The 22469-nt window shown below is 32.6% G+C and overlaps 1 protein-coding gene across 2 annotated transcripts in view; it reads right to left on the bottom strand.

Annotated features, from left to right (window-relative positions):
* The window catches only part of metro (membrane palmitoylated protein 7-like protein metro), a 38215-nt gene extending 16435 nt beyond the window's left edge, over positions 1-21780 (bottom strand). Inside the window, exons 1-8 of one of the 2 annotated variants that reach the window (XM_085206507.1) lie at positions 21464-21780; positions 21083-21357; positions 20595-20726; positions 20293-20322; positions 18973-19140; positions 16931-17127; positions 6745-6860; positions 5328-5645 (exon numbers count right to left, since the gene is read on the bottom strand). In XM_085206507.1, coding sequence (XP_085062633.1) covers positions 5328-5645; positions 6745-6860; positions 16931-17127; positions 18973-19140; positions 20293-20322; positions 20595-20726; positions 21083-21357; positions 21464-21494 — 1267 coding nt within the window. In that variant the 5' untranslated portion in view covers positions 21495-21780. The remainder of the gene's footprint in view (positions 1-5327; positions 5646-6744; positions 6861-16930; positions 17128-18972; positions 19141-20292; positions 20323-20594; positions 20727-21082; positions 21358-21463) is intronic. The other variant, XM_085206508.1, reaches the window with a different exon arrangement.
* Between the last annotated feature and the right edge of the window lie 689 nt (positions 21781-22469).

The following is a 22469-nucleotide window of genomic DNA, read 5'->3' as shown; positions in this document are numbered from 1 at the left end:
TAATTTTCCATTCCATTTTGGAGGCACTGCATGTTGAGAGACGGAGCTTAAGACCGCGCTTTGCCCTTTACCAGAGAAATGCTGCAAAGAAATGCTGCAAAATTGTTCTAAAACTATTTTAGTTAAAATTATGATTTGTTTTAAGCCTTTACTTCCAGTATCATTGTGTGCTAGATCTACACACATTTGCCAAGTATTGGTTAGACCCTCACGTCCGATTAGTAAAAAATATACTAAAAATCTATCTGGTGTCGACTGCGCCTATTCGTTACTGAAACGAAAATGAGTACTTTCAATATATAACGAGGATTACTGAAGGATGAATCAACCTGTGACTGTGGCGCCAACCCACAAACGATGACAAACTTACTCTCCTGCCCCAAATGTCCATTCACCTGTTCATATGAAGACTTGATTAAGGCAACAGATACTGCAGTCAACGTGGCTAAATACTGGTAAAATATGATCTCAATTTTCCAAGCATTGACACGAAGAAGAAGAATGTGAGCCTGAAAGTATTAAAGACTATTTTTCAAATATAGAAAAAGTCTAATTTCCTTACAAAAATACGGAGGTATCAAAATAAAGCCAGATTTCCAACGCGAAATATAATTGCTAAGGCGGATCGGAGTCCTTGTAAATGTAAAATAGGTTTACATTTCCACCAATAAAGAGTTAATTATAGATATATTTTTGTATTTTGTAATAACTTCGCTCCGCTCCCTAAAACTGAGCGAGTTCATTTCTTTCTGCTCGCTCAGTCCTCACCGCCAGGCTATTTATTGGTGGATTTACAATTCTAAGGTCATTTACAAAACAAATACATTTAACATTTCAAATTCCTTAACTTCCTTCAACCATGGCACCAAGTAATCTTATAACATATATAAACTAAAAATATATTGACATTAATACATATAATTAAAGACTCTTTAAAGTCACCTAAGATTAATGTTAGCAGTGCCATCTATCTCTAAGTGTAATGTGTTTTTATCTTTGAATAGTATTAGGAAACCAACCATAATCATGAAATATCTTGAAATTGTTATGAAAATATTACTAAAAATTAAAAAAGTACTGTACTGTATTGTTATTTAACAAATAAACAAATTAAAAATAAACAAATTACAAATTACATATTTATTTACGATGCGCGTTTTACATTAGCGTAGCTCGAAAACAGTAAATATTAAATAATTGCCAACAGATGGCGTTGTCTTTAAATAAAAATAATAGTACTTTTTTCATTATTACTTGCAAATTTAAAGGTCTTTGACCACTCGTCAAACTCGTCCTACGGAGGCTTACGAAATACGGAGCCTAGACGTGGACACTGACCATCCATCCATCTAGTCATAAAGTCGCATAGCGTGCTTGGAGTCTCTCTGAAGGATCGAATTCGAAACGAGGTAATCTCATAGAGAAATAAAATTTTCAACAGCCCAAATGTTTAGCAAAAGATTGATTAAGGCCGTCGTGGCGCAGCGGCACAAGGGTGTGACTGTATCGCGACGGTTGTGGGTTCGATCCCCAATTGAGGAAACGAAATATTTACTTTAATTTATATTTCCATTTTTTCGCTGTTATCGAGGCAAAAGCGCGACTTTGAGTTCTGCCACTCAACGCCCAATGCCCTCAGAATCCGGCGGAAAGCGGGGAACGGAGTGTCTTAACACTATGTTCCCTCTGCCTACCATGCTGTTGCGGCATACAGCGTGAAGCTGATTTATTTATTTAATTCAAATTATTAGCAAGGTAAAATGGCAGTAGACTGATCACATTTCTCTCAGAACTGAACTGAACTGATAACTGTTGGGGTAAAAGCCTTCTAAAGGTGTAGACCACGCCTCCAGATAAGTGGGGTGACTACATACGCAAAGCGACTGACAACGGTTGGATGCGAAGAGCCGGAGATCGAGCTCAGCGGAGTGCCATTGAGAAGGTGTTATGCCCAACAGGAAATAAGAACAGGCTCATGATGATGACAATAGGTTATGTTCAGATATAGTAACAATCGAGCTTTAAGTTGATTAATAAAAAAAATATAAATCATAAAATTTAGTTTACTTTAAAATAAACTAAAATCTCGGATAATTTTAAAGCAGAAACAAAGTAATTATACAGTTATTAAGATTATCTTCAATGTAGAAAAAAATATTCCATTTATATAATTACTAGTGGGCCCGGACGCAGCTACGCCCGCGAAAATATAAGCCTAAATAATTAAAATAAGTTAAAAAATAATAATAAGTGGAGATTTATTATTAGAAAAAATATCTGAGTAACAGAAATGAACAAACAAAAGAAGTAAAAGTAACTAAGGGAAATTCTTAATATTAGAAAAAGTACCTAAAGTTTGCCGTGCGCGCGTACTAAACAATTTCTATATTAAATAATTATTATTTTTTGCGAACAATATTAAATAAAATCCCAAATGATTAAAATTACGATATTTTAAGTGTATAACATCGGTATAGATAACCGAACTGAGATAAATTAATTATAAGCAGCAAATAATTACATAAAACATAATAGTAATTCGAAAATATATAAAAATTTACAAAATCATCAAAGTCATCTGCCCGTTCACGTCGGTCATACTATACCACTCGTAGGCTAGGTCATTTCGAATCAGTGACATCTCCTTATTTATTTATTAGAATGTTATATAGTAAACTATAATATCCATCTAGATGAAATGCTAAAAGTGACTATTATATTTATTTTCATAAGGATGAATATCAAATTATAGAAATTATCTAATTTTTGTTAATGTATACAAAACTATATCGGCGCGCGCCATGTATGCATTAAGCAAACTCGCTTTGGGTGACGTTTTCTTAAAACAACAAACTTTGCAAGCCGTTGCTTAGCAACGCGTAGCGATGATTGTTATTAACATGGCGGAATAAATTGCTTGTCAAATTAATTATTTTAATATATTGGTATATATCGAAAATATTACAAATATGGGAAAAAAAGTATCCTATGTTCATCCCGGGACCCTCAAGTATCTCTATTTTATCACAAATAAATTAGCGGTTTGGCCCTGATTGCGTAAAAGACAGACAGACAGACAGACAGAGTTACTTTCGAATTTATAATATAGGTATGGATAGAATCTATCTTGCTAGATTAGAAGTAGGTTTGAAATAGTATGGGTTGGTGTACTTGTAATATAATTTGTGGTGTTGGAGTTTGTATAGAAAGGCTGATGTGGCTCTATGTATGTAGTTCAGTCAAGAGAGTGTCATTTGTTTTACAATCTAAAATTACGTAAATGTAAATTTAGATAAGAAGCAAATTTCAAATGCAAAACATAATGTGCAATAGTTATTCATTCTTTACCGCTGTATATTCAGTATAATGTTTATCTATCAGTAGTGGGCTACAAAAACTTACAACAAATTGAAAGAAATATAACATATATTCTTTAAATAATATCGACTACATTTTTATATTCTCTATGTAGTATACATATTTTATATACATGTAATCTATCTAAATTTAAATAATTATTAAAATATACTGTATTAGACATACATTATTTATTATAGTGTATTTCTGTATGTTCATTCGCTATAAGCTTTAATATGTACGGCAACTAGCTAGGCTATAAATAAGAATTCGACGATGCTTGCGTTTATAGGTAATTAAGTACTTACTAGTAAAATTTAAAAATATACTTAATATTTTTAAAGAATATTTATTAGGTACAATATTTTAAGGTGTTAAGAAAATATTTCTAATTAATTTGAGAAAAGTACAATTGTACTATTCTGATTATCCTCTTTTAAAACAATACAGATGACTAAAAGTGGGCAAATTTGGATTCATTAAAGAATGTTTTTTTTTCTCATTATGTATCTATAATAATATCAGTACAACTAAGACAATTCGAAATATATCAAATGATATCAAAAAAATCAAAAAACCCAAAAACAATATAAAATGAACATTTAAATATCATAGAAATGAACCCAATAAAATTTTAAAATTAATAACGTACTTTTTTTCTTAAATTTCAAATGTTTCCCAAACAAAGGTGTGTAACTATTTTCGATAGTATTGCTGCGTATGTTTAATATAGATATTTTAATAGTACTATTGATTTTGACATGTCCTGTTTTATTATTCAGACTTAAAACAACAAATTTAATAACATTCGCGTAATTGCAATATTTCTTACGCCGTATCCCAAAAATTGCAGGATATGCAGAGGGAGCTTCTCCATTACGATACTTCCATTCCACATTTACTAACAATTTCTAAGGCACTCAACACGCAATAAGTATTCGTCCACTCTTTGCCTCGTTAACAAAGCGAGGAAAAGAAAATATTAAATATTTAATTGCCCCAAGTCGGAACCGAACCCACAATCGTCGCATTTTCACCCCTGCGTTGGCACGCTTGCACACCTGCGCCACGACGACCCCGTAATAAAATAAACATTATATTTAAAATATCCATTATTTTTCTTCCTAGGACTAATAACATAAGGTAATTTTAAAATTTAGTAAGTATATAACATGGTGATTTAATTTTGTTTAACAATTGAATGATTTATAAAAACAAACGTATTTATGGTACTAACTTTTCATTCGCTTTGCAATATACTTTAAAAACCTGCGTTGCAAATTCGCACGACATATTGCTATATTATGATATTGCTACTTTGGATCTTATTAAATGGGGAGAAATATTTAATATGGTTGATGTAACAATTGCTAGCTATAAAACTATAATTTTATTATTTTAGCTTCACGCTCTCCCGCATATCGCTGGCAATTCAGAGGCATTCGCTATTATACCAATTCAGGAGGCGCATTGCCGCGACGCCAGACCGAAGAAATGAAAATAATAAATATTTAATTTCCTCGAGTGGGAATCGAACCCACAACTTGTCGCGTTTACAGTATTGTGTCCTTGCGCCACTAATTTCATAATATGTACATAAATATGTTCATATGTATATATTTGTACAATTTACTAACATTACTAAATAAATGCAAGTGTACAGGTAAATTTCATTTTGTATTACAATTCCTTTTTGAAATTTTAGTTTCTACCAATAAACTCAAATTACTAGGTATAATCTATTTTAGCTAACGTATGAACACTATGGTGGCCGACTTCTTTATATCGAATAGGCTGAAAGGCTCATTCTAAAATTTGAACTGACAAACCAAAACCGAAATTCTATAAGTAAATTTTAAAAAAAATCACTTATTCGTGTTATATGTTTCTCAAATTTCAAAACAAATAACAAACAATAAACCACTAAAATATAAAAATATCGCAAACGCCATAAACTGCCACATACTTACAGGGCACAGGCGTAACATATTTCTCAGGATCGCTTGCAATGAGACGCCTCCTCAACTCGTTCCTGCCCACACCGGGCGCCCCCACAAGCACTATGGGTCTCACGAAACCAGCTCTGGGGTATAATCTAGCCACTTCCTCATATGTAGGTATCATTTCTCTGTCGAAATCGTCGTTTTCCTTGATATCGTATATGATTTTTTTTACTTTAGGCATAGATTTACATGGTAAGAGAGCGGTTGCGTTTGGTGTTGGCGAGCAAGGCGTTTTAGGTCCACAGTCCGAGTTCGCTTGAGTTGGACTGCAGAGAGCTGGTTTACCTAGAAAGTAAAGAATATTTGTTTTAATAATCAATAAAATATTTACATACAGCTTAAAGCTAATTGCCGGAAAGCAAACGGAAGGAGCCTAGTGTTGGGACAGAAGATGAAAATGAAAATAATTTAAATATAATCAATAATTATTTTCCCGATTGGAGATCGAGCCTACAATATCGCGTTTTTTATACTTTTTAAGTGTTATTCCACACTTAGGAATGTTTTTCTTTTCTAATTTAACACGAACTTAAATTAAGAACCTAACAAATCCCACGACGTTCAATTTTTGTTATATGTATTTTAAAATATTATTATAAATGTGGAATAACAATTTAAAAATATAAAAAATCATTTACCAAATTTGAATATACTAAATACTTCAGAAGTTATTAAGTTAGTTATAGAAAAACAACTTATTAATAATAATAATAAATACCAAATATAAAATGTTACTCATATGAATAATCCATAAGTTTAATAATAATAAAAAAAACCCTAAAATATGTTTTACGACACACTTATTAATATTAATGCACACACAAGAGATACACTCGTCCGACAGCGACTGTAATCTATTTGGGTCAAATGGAAAAAGGCACGACGTGTTCTTTTCCGGGTCTTTTACTTGCATAATCTTCAACGTGATGTTTGAAAATTGTTTTTTTTTTTTTTAATATATTTTACAGTTTTTTTAGAATATTACTTCATTATATTCTATGGATATTAATTTAGTAAAATTATTTTTCCATTAGGCCAGAGGTGACGCAGGGGCACAAAGTATGACTAAAACGCGACAGTTCGTAGGTTCGCTTCCCACTCGACGATATGACATATTTAATATTATTATTACTTTGTACTGGGGAACGGAGTGTATTAACACTTAGGTTACCCTGCCGTGTACGGAATACAGCTTGACGATAAAAAACCTCGTTTATTTTTATGCTAAGATTACTTCCACAAATATAAGGAAAATATATTACTTTGAAATATTATTATTGGCAAACTTTTACCGTACCGTAGAAAAAGTACAATTTTATTGGTACATTTTTCTCATTGTCGTTTCTTATCACTGAGCAGCCGTACTCAAGACGAATATACCTACCATCCATTGTTTGTGGATCAGCCTGACGTTCGTGAATGATACGACCCTCTTGTAGTGCCCTCGAAGGAATTAGCCCGGCCCTCATCACACGATCGCCCTCACGTCGCGCCTGCCACCTGAAATAACAAGTCACGGAACCGTTCAATATATATCCATATAAATAAGATAAATCATTATTTTAAAAATTAAATTAAATCAGCTTTACACTGTTTCCCTCGCGCTTTGCCTCGACACCAGAGCGAAGAAACGGAAATATATACGTAAACAAATATTTCACTTTTGTTTTTATTTTTTATTGTAAATTCTCGTACTTTAATTGATACCGTGTTTTTTAAATATGAAATAGTGATGGGTGGCACAAAAGTGTGACTGTAACACGATGGTTGTGGGTTCGTTCCTCACTCGAGGAATTGCTGTAAGTATAAGATATTATAATATTAAGTATTTTTATTAATTCTATCTCAGCAATTCGTGAAATAACAAGTCACGGAACCATTCTATGTATACCTATATATATCATTCAATACGAAAAAAAATGAAACTTTAAAAAATAAGACTTTTTCCAAATGTCTAATACATAGATAGATAAAAATGAAGATAATAAAATCATGTTAAGAGGACCACAAAAGATAATTAATAGAAGTTATCACCACCATCACCATAACCGAGATTCGAAGTAATAGTGTCTTAATGCGGTTATAACAAATACTATATCTATAATGTGTGCAATAAAGATTGTTGCTATACAGCCATCAGTGACACTGCCGCAAACATTTATCTGATTACAATTCTTAAAAGCTTTTGCTATACGTGCTGCTGTACTCGTAATATCCCCTGAAAGCCTTGCCGTTCCATACTAATGTTATCACATGGACTAATGTATAGAGGAAAATACTAATAAAATAGACGAGCTCTTTCGAAATATGCAAAAAAAGTAATATGTTACTTAGTTCTATTACTGTAAAAATGTTTAAAAATATTCAAATTAAAGTATACATTTTACACTTCTTTTACCTAGCGGCAAGCTATAGATTTCATATAGAGCATAATACTAGAAACTAGGAACATCCCTTTCAACATCCTCAGGATCGAGAAATCGATGAAATCTGTATCGAGTCACCTGTATTAGACTTTTATTTATTTTTTCCGTATACAAACGACCCAAATGGATATGGTGTTTGAACTGAGACTAGAGCCTTTTTCAAGAAACATACTCGTCTGAATTTTAATAGTAGAAATTTATTAATAGTATTGAAGAAATTCTTATCTATACTAATATAATAAAGCGGAAGAGTTTGTTTGTTTGTTTGTTTGTTTGTTTGTTTGTTTGAACGCTAAGATCTCTGGATCTACGGGTCCGATTTACTATGTTTTTGTTTTGTATGAAAGCTGCATTCTCCAGAAGTGCTATAGGCTATATAACATTACATTATACATATATACTAATATATTAAAATACTTATTTCTAATTTGACATGCAATTTATTCTGCCATGTTAATAACAACCGTCGTCGCTACGCGACCCTTACCGCGATATTTTGATATTATGGACGTAACATAACATAAGGACGTTATGAAAATAAATATAATAGTCACTTTTAGCATTTTATCTAGATTGAAATTATAGTTTACTGTATAACATTTTAAAATTAAGGAGATGTCACTATAGTTCAAGCAGGCGTAGCCGCGTCCGGGTCCACTAGTAATATATATTTAAAACACAAATAAAATAATATTATTACTTAATCGTCAATAACGGGCACACGTAGTCATCATCCACACACACAAATTCACATACTTCTAAAATGAAACCCACATTCGACACTAACTTAACAGTATTTTATTTAAGCATATGTATTAATTTGATTTAATTATTTACTAACTTAACAAGGGGTAGGGGGAGGGTCTCGGGACGGGGCATTTATTAAAACCGACTAAATAGTGAAAAAGTAATGATAATTAAATAATATTATTGCTTATATTTGTCTGAGACATTAATATAATTAAAAAATATAACATAATCATAATTATATATTTATTTTTTATTAAAATTCCACTCACAACAATACATATATCATATATATAGAGTTTTTGCTTAACTAACTTATCACTAATCACTTCACGCACACTAACGTCATTGTTTAAGCTGTCGTTCGCGTCGTCACACACACTCGCACGGACAGGTCCGCCTCGAGCACGTACGACCGCGTGGGCTCGCTCCGTCTCGCTCGCACCCATGCGTGGTCCAGGCAAGATGCGTCGACGCGGCCGCCGACGATCGCTTCGCGCGTTGTTTCTGCATTTGGTATGACGCACTGCAGCCCGAGTTCACACAAGGTGTTTTTGTATTTTGTAGTTATCGGGTTTAATTTGTTTTTGAGAATGTCAATATTCATGTCACCAATTACCACAATATGTTCAGATTTCGGAATAAATTTAATCATATTCGACAGCTGTTCCACGAATAGTGATTTATTTCTATTTGGAGGCCTATAAATAGCAAAAATGTGCGTAATGCTTTTTCCTGCTGTTAGCTGTCCGTGGATCACCTCGAACTCTGAAGTTTTCTGTATTTTGATGTTTAGATGGAATTTATCTTTTGCATAAACCAGTAAACCTCCTCCTCGGGTAGTTTCCCTTGTATATATATGTGTATTATATCCTAATATTTTATAGAAAGTTAATTCTTCTTCCTTTATATTTATTTCGCTCAATACAATTATATCTACTTTATGTTTATAATTTTCCAGCAACATTTGCAACTCATTAAATTTTTTTCGTAGTGATCTAATATTCAAGTGCAATAAGTGTAGGGAATTCTTATTTGATGTCAAATCATTATTCAATTTTTCTATGTCGCAGTAACGTTTGAAATTATAATCAGCTGTAATAAAATTTGTTGAGTCGAATTTTATGGAACAAAATCACCTAGTGTAGAACAACAGTGCTAAGTGCACTTATTTGTTACCCTCAAACTTATTTAAATCTTGCTCCGATCTTATATTGTATATTTTTTTTTCTTTATTACTCCTTTTTGCCAAGATATTACCATTTTGAACCCAAATATATTGATAGCCCATTGGTTTTAAAGTATTTCTAACCGTCCATAGCAGCTGGCGCTTGTATTTCGGCAAGCTTTCGTTAATAAAAATTTTGTTGCTGCTGCCATTGCTGTATACTGTGTTGTTAGTTATTTTGTGGTCCTTTTTTACTGCTGTCCACTGGTCCCGAGCATGTTTAGATCTTAGTGTAACCAGTACGATTTTAGGTTTACTATCATTTGATTTTTCTTGGCCTACCCTTCTTGCATTTTCGATATCGTTGGGGTCTAATTTTAATTTTTGTGCTAGATCTTTAACCACCTTTATTGTATTCTCGTCGTTTCTCTTCTCTAGTCCGTGAATTTCTATGTTTTTTTCTTTTTCCCGCAATTCTATCTCCTGGATCCTTTCTTCGAGGGCAGTATTACACTTTTCTAAGTACACATTCTTTTGTTCTAAGGATTTTATCTTTTTCTGTGCTTCTTCCTTAAACTCATTTACATGTTGGTACATTTCAGCACAAAATTCGATACTAGTCGTCAGGTCTTGAATTTTTTTTTCCACACAGTAAATGACCTCGAGTTTTTTGTTTATGTCTTCTAACACCTTCTCGTGTGTTACATCCCTGGATACGTTCCCACCTGGATTTCTTGGCAGTGGAGGACTAGTTCTAGTGCTTTGACAGTCCTCACAAGTACTCGTCTGTGCAAACTGTTTTATATTTGGTGCACATTTTTTATGGTAGATGGATTCACATCCTTTACACTTTATAGTATCGTTCTTAGTTACAGACACAAAAAGTTTGCACTTCTTACACTGAATCATTTTTTTTTTCTTTATGTAGGTGAATTTAAAAACAAATAAGAATCTTATACGCACGACCGTACGATGAGCGAACCGTACGGCGACTCGTTTACGTATATAAATACAGAACAAAATACTACGGGACTGCTACGCGGACGTCTTGATCTGCTACGGCCCGGTCGCTACGATCAGCTACGACGTGCGCGGGCGGTCCGCTACGGGGGTTGGCGCGCCACGACGCGCGTAAGTCATGACGCGCGGTCAAGTTACGTAATTAATTATTGTAAATCGGGTTTTTAATGAACTGAACAAATATAGGTATATGTATTTATTTTTACCAAACTTATCAATATAAAATAGTTTAAATAAGGATTTTTTAAATATGTATATCCTGGCGGGAAAGGGTTAGGATATTTTTTTATATTAGTTTATATAATAGAATAGTTATTTATATTACATTAGATTAGTAAGTAAATCAAAAGAGGGAAAGCACGACACGACGAGGACGGCACGACGCCAGGTGAAGTGTGGAGCGTGGTGTAGGTAATTAATAAACCAGTCGACGTTGAGCTGTCGTGCGTCATTGACGTGCCCCTATATACCAATTATCTTATCATCATATTCAATATGAATGTCTTATTAGATGACTGAAGAATATATATTTCAACAAGAACTATATGTTATATATAGAATATTGAACACTAGGTTCCCTCTAGGTGACAGATCACTCATAAACATCGATGCCGTTAATGTTGGAAGGTCAATCTTGAATCGCGCTATCGAAATTTTCTACTTCGCTTATTATATATAGAATTGACCGACCAGTCAACGCAAAGCGGGGCAGCTTGTACAATAGAATATTATGTTATAGCGATGTGGAAGCTATTGTAGGAAGCTGAGTCACTTTTAGTTTTTGTAAACAATATTTAAATTGAAAATTATATTATCCATACCTATATTATAAATTCGAAAGTAACTCTGTCTGTCTGTCTGTCTGTCTTTACGCAATCAGGGTCAAACCGCTAATTTAATTGTGATAAAATACACATATAGAGATACTTGAGGGTCTCGGAATGAACATAGGATACTTTTTTTTTCTCATATTTGTAATATTTTCGATATATACCAAAATATTAAAATAATTAATTTGACAAGCAATTTATTCCGCCATGTTAATAACAATAGTCGCTACGCGTTGCTAAGCAACGGCTTGCAAAGTTTGCTGTTTTAAGAAAACGTCACCCAAAGTGAGTTTGCTTAATGCATACATGGCGCGCGCCGATATAGATTTGTATACATTAACAAAAATTAGATGATTTCTATAATTTGATATTCATCCTTATGAAAATAAATATAATAGTCACTTTTAGCATTTCATCTAGATGGAAATTATAGTTTACTGTGTAACATTGTAATAAATAATTAAGGAGATGTCACTGATTCCAAATGACCTAGCCTACGAGTGGTATAGTATGACCGACGCCAATGGGCAGACTTTGAAATAAAATAAATAAATTTTTATATTTTTTCGAATTACTATTATTTTTTATGTAATTATTTGCTGCTTATAATTAATTTATCTCAGTTCGGTTATCCATACCGATGTTATACACTTAAAATATCGTAATTTTAATCATTTGAGATTTTATTTAATATTGTTCGCAAAAATGAATAATTATTTAATATAGAAAAATGTTTAGTACGCGCGCACGGCAAACTTTAGGTACTTTTTCTAATATTAAGAATTTCCTTTAGTTACTTTTACTTCTTTGGTTTGTTCATTTCGGTTACTCAGATATTTTTTCAATAATAAATCTCCACTTATTATTTTTTTTAACTTATTTTAATTATTTAGGCTTATACTTTCGCGGGCGTAGCCGCGTCCGGGCCGACTAGTAAATAATAATCCAAATGTCAAAACTATTTTCGTATTTACTAGGATTTTTCATCCCCTATTTTTCATTCCCTAGTGTACTGTACACTCTACACAGACGCAGTGCATGGAGTGAAAAAACTAAGCGAACCGAATAAAATGAGACCTAATTGAGGCTAGAGTTGCCTGGCTAGCTACTTATTAGATTTCGTTTTAACACATACACGACATATGTATGCTTTTAAAATATATTTAACACTTTTTTTTTTTTTCTAAATCCTATTTATAAAACGGTGAAACATAGTAAATTAATAGTTATCTTTTATCTATCTATACTAATATAATAAAGCGGAAGAGTTTGTTTGTTTGTTTGTTTGTTTGTTTGTTTGAACGCTAAGATCTCTGGATCTACTGATCCGATTTACTATGTTTTTGTTTTGTATGAAAGCTGCATTCTTCAGAACTGCTATAGGCTATATAACATTACATTGCACATATATACTAATATATTTTAAAGTTCTTTCTAATTTGACATGCAATTTATTCTGCCATGTTAATAACAACCGTCGCGTCGCTACGCAACCGTTACCGCAACGTTTGGATATTCATCCTTATGAAAATAAATATAATAGTCACTTTTAGCATTTTATCTAGATTGAAATTATAATTAACTTTATAACATTCTAATAAATAATTAAGGAGATGTCACTGATTACAAATGACCTAGCCTACGGGCGGCACAGTATGACCGACGCGAACGGGCAGATGACGCTGACGGTTTTATAAATTTTCATACATTTTCGAACTATTGTAAATGTTTATGTAATTATTTGCTGTTTATAATTAATTTAAGCTACACTTTGGTTCTCTTCTTATTTTATTTGATATTGCCCGCTAAAATTATCCTGCTTAATAGAGAGAAATGTTTAGTTATTTCGTAGAGTCGATATCTATGTACGCACGCACGGAAAACTTTAGATACTTTTTCTAATATTAAGAATATCTATCCTTTAGTTACTTTTAATCCTTTTGTTGGTTAATTTCAATAACTCAGATATTTTTTTCTAATAATGTGTATCTACTTATTATTCTTTTTGATTATTAAACTTATATTTTCTTACTAATTCTATTAAAAATTGAAAATAATTTAATGAATATATTTAATAAATATTCTTATAGTTGAAGCAGGCGTAGCCGCGTCCGGGTCCACTAGTCTTTTATATATATATATATGTGTGTATAATATTTGATTTACTTAAAACATATACAGATAACACTTGTCGAGTAAAAACTCAAGTGAAAGTTTACAAATATACAAATCGGAGTATGATCGGATTTGCGAGGATCCGAATGTATTAAGTTTCAATGTCATCATTAAAATATTTAAAAATATAAAACTTCGCAATATTTTTTATTGTTATAAGCCATGACTACGTTATACATAATGGAAAACATTTCCTTACACACATTTTAAGGAAACTTTTGATTGGCACACAGAGTAATCAGTTTCACGCTGTTTCCCGCATAAAAAAGGATAAGCAGAGGGAACCTAGTGTTAAGACACTCCATACCCCATTTGCCGCCAATTTTTCCGAGGTTGAGTGACAGAACTCAACGCTGGGCGTTTGCCTTGGTGCCGGAACAAAGAAATCAGAATATTAATAAATATTAATTAATTAATAGGAATGCAAAGTAAAATTTTTTTAATAGTGAAGACAAGGCAAACGAGTAAGTGGTAAGTGATTGCCGCCGCCCACCACCCCGAATAACCCCAGAGGTAATTAAGTATTTCTTAGTTAAGATGTATCAGCAATATAGAAAATTATTTCATTGACTTCTCTCAACATTTTATGCTGTTTGATTTATTCAATATATTTCAATCTTACTTATATTATAAATGTGAAAGTTTATAAAGATGGCTATTTGTTCCTCTTTCAGGCAAAAACTACAGGACAGATTTCGATGAAACTTTTGCAGTAATATATCTTATATATATCGTATAATAGAAAAACACAATTTATGTAATAAAAATGTATAATTTGTCTATTTAAGCTGGCGGGGCGCTAGTGCAGAATATAATTGTATTGATGTTTTGTAGGTGAGGTATTTAAATCCAAAACTTATTTAGGCTATGTTTCGCCGACAGTGCTAAATAGAGCAGAAATATTTGCTATTCCTCATTCATATACAAAGCATCGTAGAAGTTCTATAGGTTCGTTTGGACATGCCCAGTTTTAGATGATAGAGCTTTTAGGCAAAATAAAGTTAAAAATAATCTAAATAAAATTTTAATACTATAATATTTTAATAGATAAAAGGTATGTTTTCTCTTCTTTTATTTTTAGTATGAGGGCTACTAAAGTTACAAAATTTTTACTAAAATTCGAAAGTAATTGTAACTATAGGCTGTCGTGGCGCAGCAGCACAATGGTGTGACTGCAACGCGACGGTTGTGTGTTCGATCTCCACTCGAGGAAGTGATTATTTACGTTTATATTTCCATTTCTTCGCTCTGGCGTCGAGACAAAGTGCGGCGTTGAGTTCTGTCACTTAACACACAATGCCTCCAGCAATTCGGCAGAAAGTGGGGAATGAAATGTCTTAACATTAGGTTCCCTCTGCCTACCCTGCTGCATGCGGGATACGGTGTGAAGCTGATATATTTTTTTTTTTTTATTGTAACTATATGTTAGTAACAAAAGCAATTTAATTTCATACACATGATATCATTAGATGACCTAGTTTTACATTTTTGTTCCTTCACGTTATATCCCGCAGGTAGCTGGGTAGACAGAGGAAACCGATTGTTTAGACACTCTGTTCCCCACTTTCCGTTGAATTCCGTGTTAGTACCACGCTTAACCTTGATAACACAATGAGGAAATGAAAATAGTAAATATTTCATTCCCTCGAGTGGGATTCGTATCCACAACCGGTCGCGTTTATAGTCTACGCACCTACACTTATGCCACTGTATCACGACTGGCCTAGTTTTATATGTAGGGATATCATCTAAAAAAACGTGATTGAACGGAGAAAATCGCGTCAACCACAGCACATTAGACGATATCGACATGCCGTACAAAGGGAATTTTATATTCAGTAAAAATAGAGCAAAAATAGAACTCGGTGAACATGAGGTTCACGTACTATGTGGTGAGTGCCAGAAAGTTAAACAGAAAGTGTAATCCTTTAGTTGTTAGCCTTCAAATAGATGTTAGCTTTTTATATTATAGCTAATCTCTTCGGCCAATATCCATATATTATTTTTGGAAAGTGAGTGGTATACTATCGAAATATATCTAACAGTATAATTTATTATTAGCAACTTAGCTATATATATACGAGTATATATAAAATCGAAAGGTCACTCACTCATCACGAAATCTCAGAAACTACATGTGCTAGGAATCTCAAATTTATCATAGGAGTTACTTATAGGACGTAGGTGCTCGCTAAGACGGGAATTTGCAATATTCGACTTCTAAGGGGTTGTTTTTGGGGTCGAAAGTTTGTATGAAAATTTGTTACTACAAATGCTAGGAGTCTCAAATTTTGCATAGACGTCACTAGGACGTAGCCATGGAGACAGAAATTAATAATAACATAGTTCACGCGGGTGAAACCGCGAGTGGACCGCTAGTTTATAATAAAATCGTAACTGAAAAACAATTATTTTTGATTATTTTGTTCTTTTGTCTGTGTGTTTCGTTTGCACACTCTAACTTCAAAAACGGCTTCACCGATTTTAATGTAGTTTCCACTATTCTCTTCTGGAAAAGATCCCCTAACATTTAGTCTTGGTTTAATTTCAATCAGTTCATAATTTAAAAATATATAGATTGCTATATCTGTATGTAGTTCAAGGGGGCTAAGCAGCGAGCGGGTTGCTAGTATTAACCTTATGAAAATTCTAACTTTAATAAAATAATGATTACATTGCTGCTATACCCTAACTAAGAATCACCTACTTAATTCGTACGTATGTACATATATCTTTAACTATCTGATATAAAGTGACCTTTCCTCGAAACAGGAAGGAAATGTAGCAAGGCATATGCACTAGGCACTGCAGTTTGAAACTGATAGCGCATAGCTAGTCGAGCTCAAAGACAAGTCGACCGATAAGTTGAAATGCAATATATTATGTTACGAGTAGGATGACTTTTGATAATACACAGAATTATAAAGAGGAATATACGTGGGCTATGTAAAAATATATTTATCTTTTATAGGTCTTTCTCTCGTTGGCTTAGAGAAAGAACAGTGAAATATACTGGAGTCTATTTCCTGGAAGTTGACTCTACATCTCTCAAATTTTTAAACATGAGTGAAATTGAAAAGATATTGATGTAAATTGGATACATTTATTGCCATGTAAAATTATTCCATTTAAAAATATATTTATACAATGTACTAATATAGAAATACTAACAAATAGATAACGATTCATTAAATATAGACTTACCAATAAGCATCGTCTTGAGATACGATATGTAGAATGTCCCCCTTCATAAAGTTGAGACCGGCCTCTTTGCACGGTATGTAAGGATCCTCCGAGGAATTATAATTGAAGAGAGCTCTCACTCTCACTTTGCTTTCTCTTGAACCGCCTTTCCCAAACGACGGCACCAATTTAAATGTTATGGTCCCTTCTGAACTTTGCTAAAAATAAATATTTATTAATCATTAATAAGATTTAAGAGGCCGACTTGGCGCAGAGGCGCAAGGGTGCGACTGTAACGCGATGCATGTGGGTTCAATCCATACTCGAGGGAAAGAAATATTTACTTAAATTCATATTTCCATTTCTTCGCTCTGGTATCAGGTCTGGTACGAGGCGTGATTTATTTATTTATTTATAAGCTTCAAGCTGTATCCCGCATATAGCAGTATAGCCAGAGGGAACTTAATGTTAATCCGTTCCCTACTTTCCATCGAAATAAAAATATTAATAAATAACAATAATAGTAATAGTAGCAATATAACAATAATAACAATAATATAACAATAATAACAATAATAGTAGTTTACAATAATACGCTTGCCACTGCGGCACGACAGCCTCAATAGAATATTGAATATAAAAAAAAATATATTATCTGACGATGTTTTTGAGGTAACTGTTGATTATTTGATCCCTTTAAGGGGTTTATGGTTGTATTAAACGCACTAGTAAGTATATCCATTCAACATTTCCATATTTCAAATTGGGCGGAATGTGGAGAATTCATTGCCAAACACATAATATGGATGTGAAATATGAAAAAATAACATAATCGAGTGATTTTACAATTCACAAAATAATTTTGATGATTAATTAACTCATAAAAATAACATAGGTACTTGCAGACGACGTAATTCATTGTGGTTTTTCCTTTTCAATTATTTAGACAGGAATAACAGAGTCTCTAAAGTACTAACTGTGTACGTTACGGCAGCCAGCATATAACACTGACGTGATAAATATTTCAAAGCACGACGTAGAATACATTTATATGTGAAACTTTAATGTAAGTTAAGACTTCATAGCAATATCAACGTTGAATTATATTAATTACAATTTAATTTAATAATTAATAACGAATTTTAACTAACAAGCGATTTTTTATAAATAAAAATTAATTTATGGACTACAATCAATAAACATGTTTAACTTTTGTAAAAGGTCCAGGTCCAAGGATAGTTTGTCTAGGCTTTTCCACCACCACCAGACTTGTCTAGGGCCCTACGCCCATGTAGTTTAATACACTAACGTTATTAATTCAAGGTTTAGTGGACAGTAAGCCGGTAGAGTTGCGATTGCATTAAATACGAATAGAAACACATTATAATAATGGGGTATCGAGTTTCACATGTACAGATAATAAATTATTGATTCTCCACATCGGCTTAGTTGCAAATTATGAAAATGAATTTAATAAATACACTAATTAAATTAATTATATGTTGGACGCTATCGTGCCGCAGTTGAAACGTGCCTTACCCAATGCAGTGGCTAAAGAGTACTTGTACAATACTATACAGAACTATTATTTTGTTAGTTACTTAATTTAACTTCACGTTTTATCCCTAGCGGGGTAGTCAGAGAGAACGGTCTCTACATAGCTCTTTTGCCTCGTCCACTGTCATCAACCTCTTCATACATACCTTCCGGCGGGTCCATATGCTTTTTACGTGACCTTCCTCTAGTATCTTTGATACTGTGTTTTCGAAGGTCAACCGAGGTCTCCCCCTACCTTGTTAGTTACAATATAAATATATTTAGATATATGTTTTTAACTTCACGATGTATGCCACACATGACAGGGTAGACAGACGGGACCCAGTGTTAGGACACTCTGTTCCCATTAAGACATTTTATTTCTCCACTTCATCTGAATTCAATCTGGGAGCACAGTTGAGTGGCAGAACTACACGCGCTTGTGTCCGAGCGATATTACATACAAAAATAACAGGTTAGCTTTACTTACCTACTACTTTATTCTAATACGTGATAAAAACACTTACCAAAATAGATAAAACATCAGCAGGAGATTTATTTTCCACACTAATTCCATTGACCTCTATGACTTCGTCACCAGCGTGAATGAGACCAGATCTGTCAGCTGCACCACCGTGCATTACTCTGGCAATGACAATCTTCCCCGTCTCCTCGTCTGTTTTTATAGTGGCACCCTAAAACCCACTCAAGCTAAATTATTCATTGAAAAAAAAAGTTGTGAAAAAAAATGTTGAGTGGCGGAATTCAACGCCGCTATTTGTGTAAACAGAGCGGGACAATGAAAATAATTCAAATGTAATCATTGCCCAGAGTGAGAATCGAAACCACAACCGTCGCGGTTACAGTCAGATGATGTGCTGCGACGTTATCAATTTAGATATTAACTTAGTTCTATATTTGAAAAATACGAAATAAAAAAGTATAAAATTATAATAATAAAATTGAATTTTGAAGTATAGAAAATAAAGATATTAAGATATTCATGGGGTAATTAGAATTTAATACATAAATGACTATGTTTATAACAAGATTAACAGAGATTCTTTCGCCCAATTTTTTCGCATGGTGAGCGAAAATCAAAGCTAGAATTTTTCTTATTACCAAAGTGAGGAAATGGAAATAACTTGTTACCATGAGTGGAAATCAAATCCATAACCGTTGCGCTTATTTATAGTTGGATGTAATATTTACAGATATTTGCCAAAAAGTTTAAATGTCAACTTATAAGCAATGAGCTGAAAAATAATAATAAAAAAATAGAATTAAAAGAAATACTTACTAAAATACAGTACAATAATAAAATAATATTAAAACATAGAATTTTGCATTGCAATAAAATAAAGTATAAAAAAATATTATTAAAAAAAGGTCAAAATTATGAAAAGAAATGAAGGGGTAAAATATTGCAATACATATTACAAAAACATCTAGAGATAGCAGCTAATAAATAGATTTTATAATTTGGATAAATAATAAAAGGATAACTGCATTGTATTCTAACCATAATTTTTTATACATTTTATATATATTATTTAGGTATGAAATTAAATTAGTTTTTATTTCAGCTTCACTCTATAACCTGTATATGATGGGATAGGCAGAGGGAACCTTGTATTAAGACATTCCATTTCCTATGCTCTGCTCATTCCCCCAAGTGGAAATAGGATCCACAACCATACCATATATACTAAAAAATAATTTGTTTTTACAGAATACAATACAGAAAAAAAGTGTAATTTTATAAAATAGGGTATATAATTTAAAACAGAAACAGAAAGAAAAATAAGCACATTATTTTTCAACTAGTATTCAGTATGTAGACTTACCACTATAGGCTCTGCACTCTGAGCTCCACCCTTTCAAAAAAAATATATTACTAAAACATACCCTTCATTATAGTAAATAAGCAATTTAAATAACATGTATATATATAAATAAATAAAAATTTTAATTCTATTAAATTATTCATAGACATAAGCTAAGTTATTTAATATTACTTAAATACATAACAATGAAATACATATATTCCTATTCATATTTAAATATATTTAATAATAGCTGCTATTTCTAAATGAAGATGTACTTTTTACTGTACTTTTTGTTTGTAGATGTATTTATTAACACATACCAGTGGTTCATCACTTTTAACAAGTTGAACAATTTTAACAGTTTCTTCTTCGTCATCAGCATCCAAAGGTACATCGGGTAAGTGAGGGTAATAGTCTTTTTGTGCTACTGCGTCGTGAGTGCACAGTATTGCCTAGTTATAGGAGACAATATGATAAATATCTTAAACTTTTTAAATTTTTTTGAAGAGTTATTACATGCTTAGAAAAGAAAAATACTTTTTTTTATATAAAAATGTGAAAGTAGCGAGAGCATCGGGTAATATTTAAAAAAAATTATAAATAGCATTCTCTCCTGCCAAACAATAATTCCAAGTAATTGAAGTCTAGATAGATAAATTGCCTTAAAAGATGACCAGCTTTTTACATTGCCCAAGAGATGGTTAAATTATAGCTAGTGATGGATAATACTATGACTTGAAAATAGCCACCGAAGCATACTTGTACACCAATACATGTATATCAATTACTGTAGACGTATTATACTCACCTGAAAATGAGGTTTTTGTAATAATTTCAATAATTCTTCAAATTCACTAGAGTTTGTCACAATCTCACTAAATTGTTGGAGCACTTCCAAAGTGACTTGCATAGCATTAGACAACAATGGATAAAATTTATCATCTTTGCATTGTGCTGCCACAATTTTATTATGTACTTGAACAAGGGCATGAAGCTGTTTAGACTGGAGAAGTTCACTCAAAAAAGCAACATCTTCTCCACCTGACTGCACTTCTTTTAAGGAGGTTAACAAACGCATCAGTGCTAAAATATATTAAATACTATCAAAATATTTCTTAATACATCAATCTGTATTTGGAGTATTTCATCGTACATTTAATAAAATTAACTAAAATGTATACAAACGTACCAGGGTCCCAACTCTGAGTTGAATGATCCATATTTGCATTACTTAATCAAGACAAATAACAACACTAATAAATTTTTAAGCTTCGATTATAAATTATAACGTTCCTATCATAATAGGGATTATTTACTAAAACAATTATATAATAAACTTTTAACGTCTAATTCAAATTTACTTTACTCTCCGTTTTCTTTATAACATAAAACTTTGCATTATGTTCAATATACAAGATCGAGCATTACAATAAAACGAAATATAGGGCACCAAAAATTATTGTGCATTTTGGGAACAGATGAAAGATCTGACAGTAATAGATAGAAGTAGATAAAACTGCGCTGACAGAAGGCCTATCCTAAAAATATAGATTATAAATACATAAAAACTGTTTGACAAGTTAGAACATGCCATATATGGGGTTGTAAAGTAGGGATGCCCATTGACATCGATGTCAACATCGAAGCTGTAACATCGATATTTATTAAAAATCGAAAGAACAACATATCGATGTTGTCATCCTAACATCGGTTAGGTAACATCGATGTTTCTTTTTTCTCATACTTTTTATCATTTCCCTGTATCCATCCCGCTTCAGCTATATAATAAGATAGCATACATATAATAAGAGAGTAAAAATGGCGCGTCTGAACATTGAATATATTTACAAAATAATAATTGATCCCTCGATTTATTACTAAACCCCCCGGTTTAGTAATAGTAATAGAGCCCAAATAATAAAACGACACTGGGTTGGCTGCACCGGCATAGACCACAGACTGGGTAGAAAACTAGTCTGTGGTGTGTGGTGAAGTTCAGAATTTAATAAAAATACTGTGTGTGTGTGTGTGTGTGTGTGTGTGTGTTTGTGTGTAATAGCTTAATTCCCCCAGCCCCTTTTTACCTTAGAACTTCTAGGAGTACAGCTTCACGCCATCCGTACGTGGCAAAAATTCCTACCGTACGAACCAAACGCTTTGAGGCTACATTCTTCATCCGCACTGCGAGAGAGTCG

Source organism: Heliconius melpomene, chromosome 21 (genome assembly GCF_056956725.1).
Source record: "Heliconius melpomene rosina isolate 202511_hmr_F chromosome 21, ASM5695672v1, whole genome shotgun sequence".
In the NCBI taxonomy this organism is placed as follows: Eukaryota; Metazoa; Arthropoda; class Insecta; order Lepidoptera; family Nymphalidae; genus Heliconius; species Heliconius melpomene.
The sequence above is the reverse complement of the archived record's forward strand: the minus strand, read 5'-3'. Positions and strand labels throughout refer to the sequence as shown.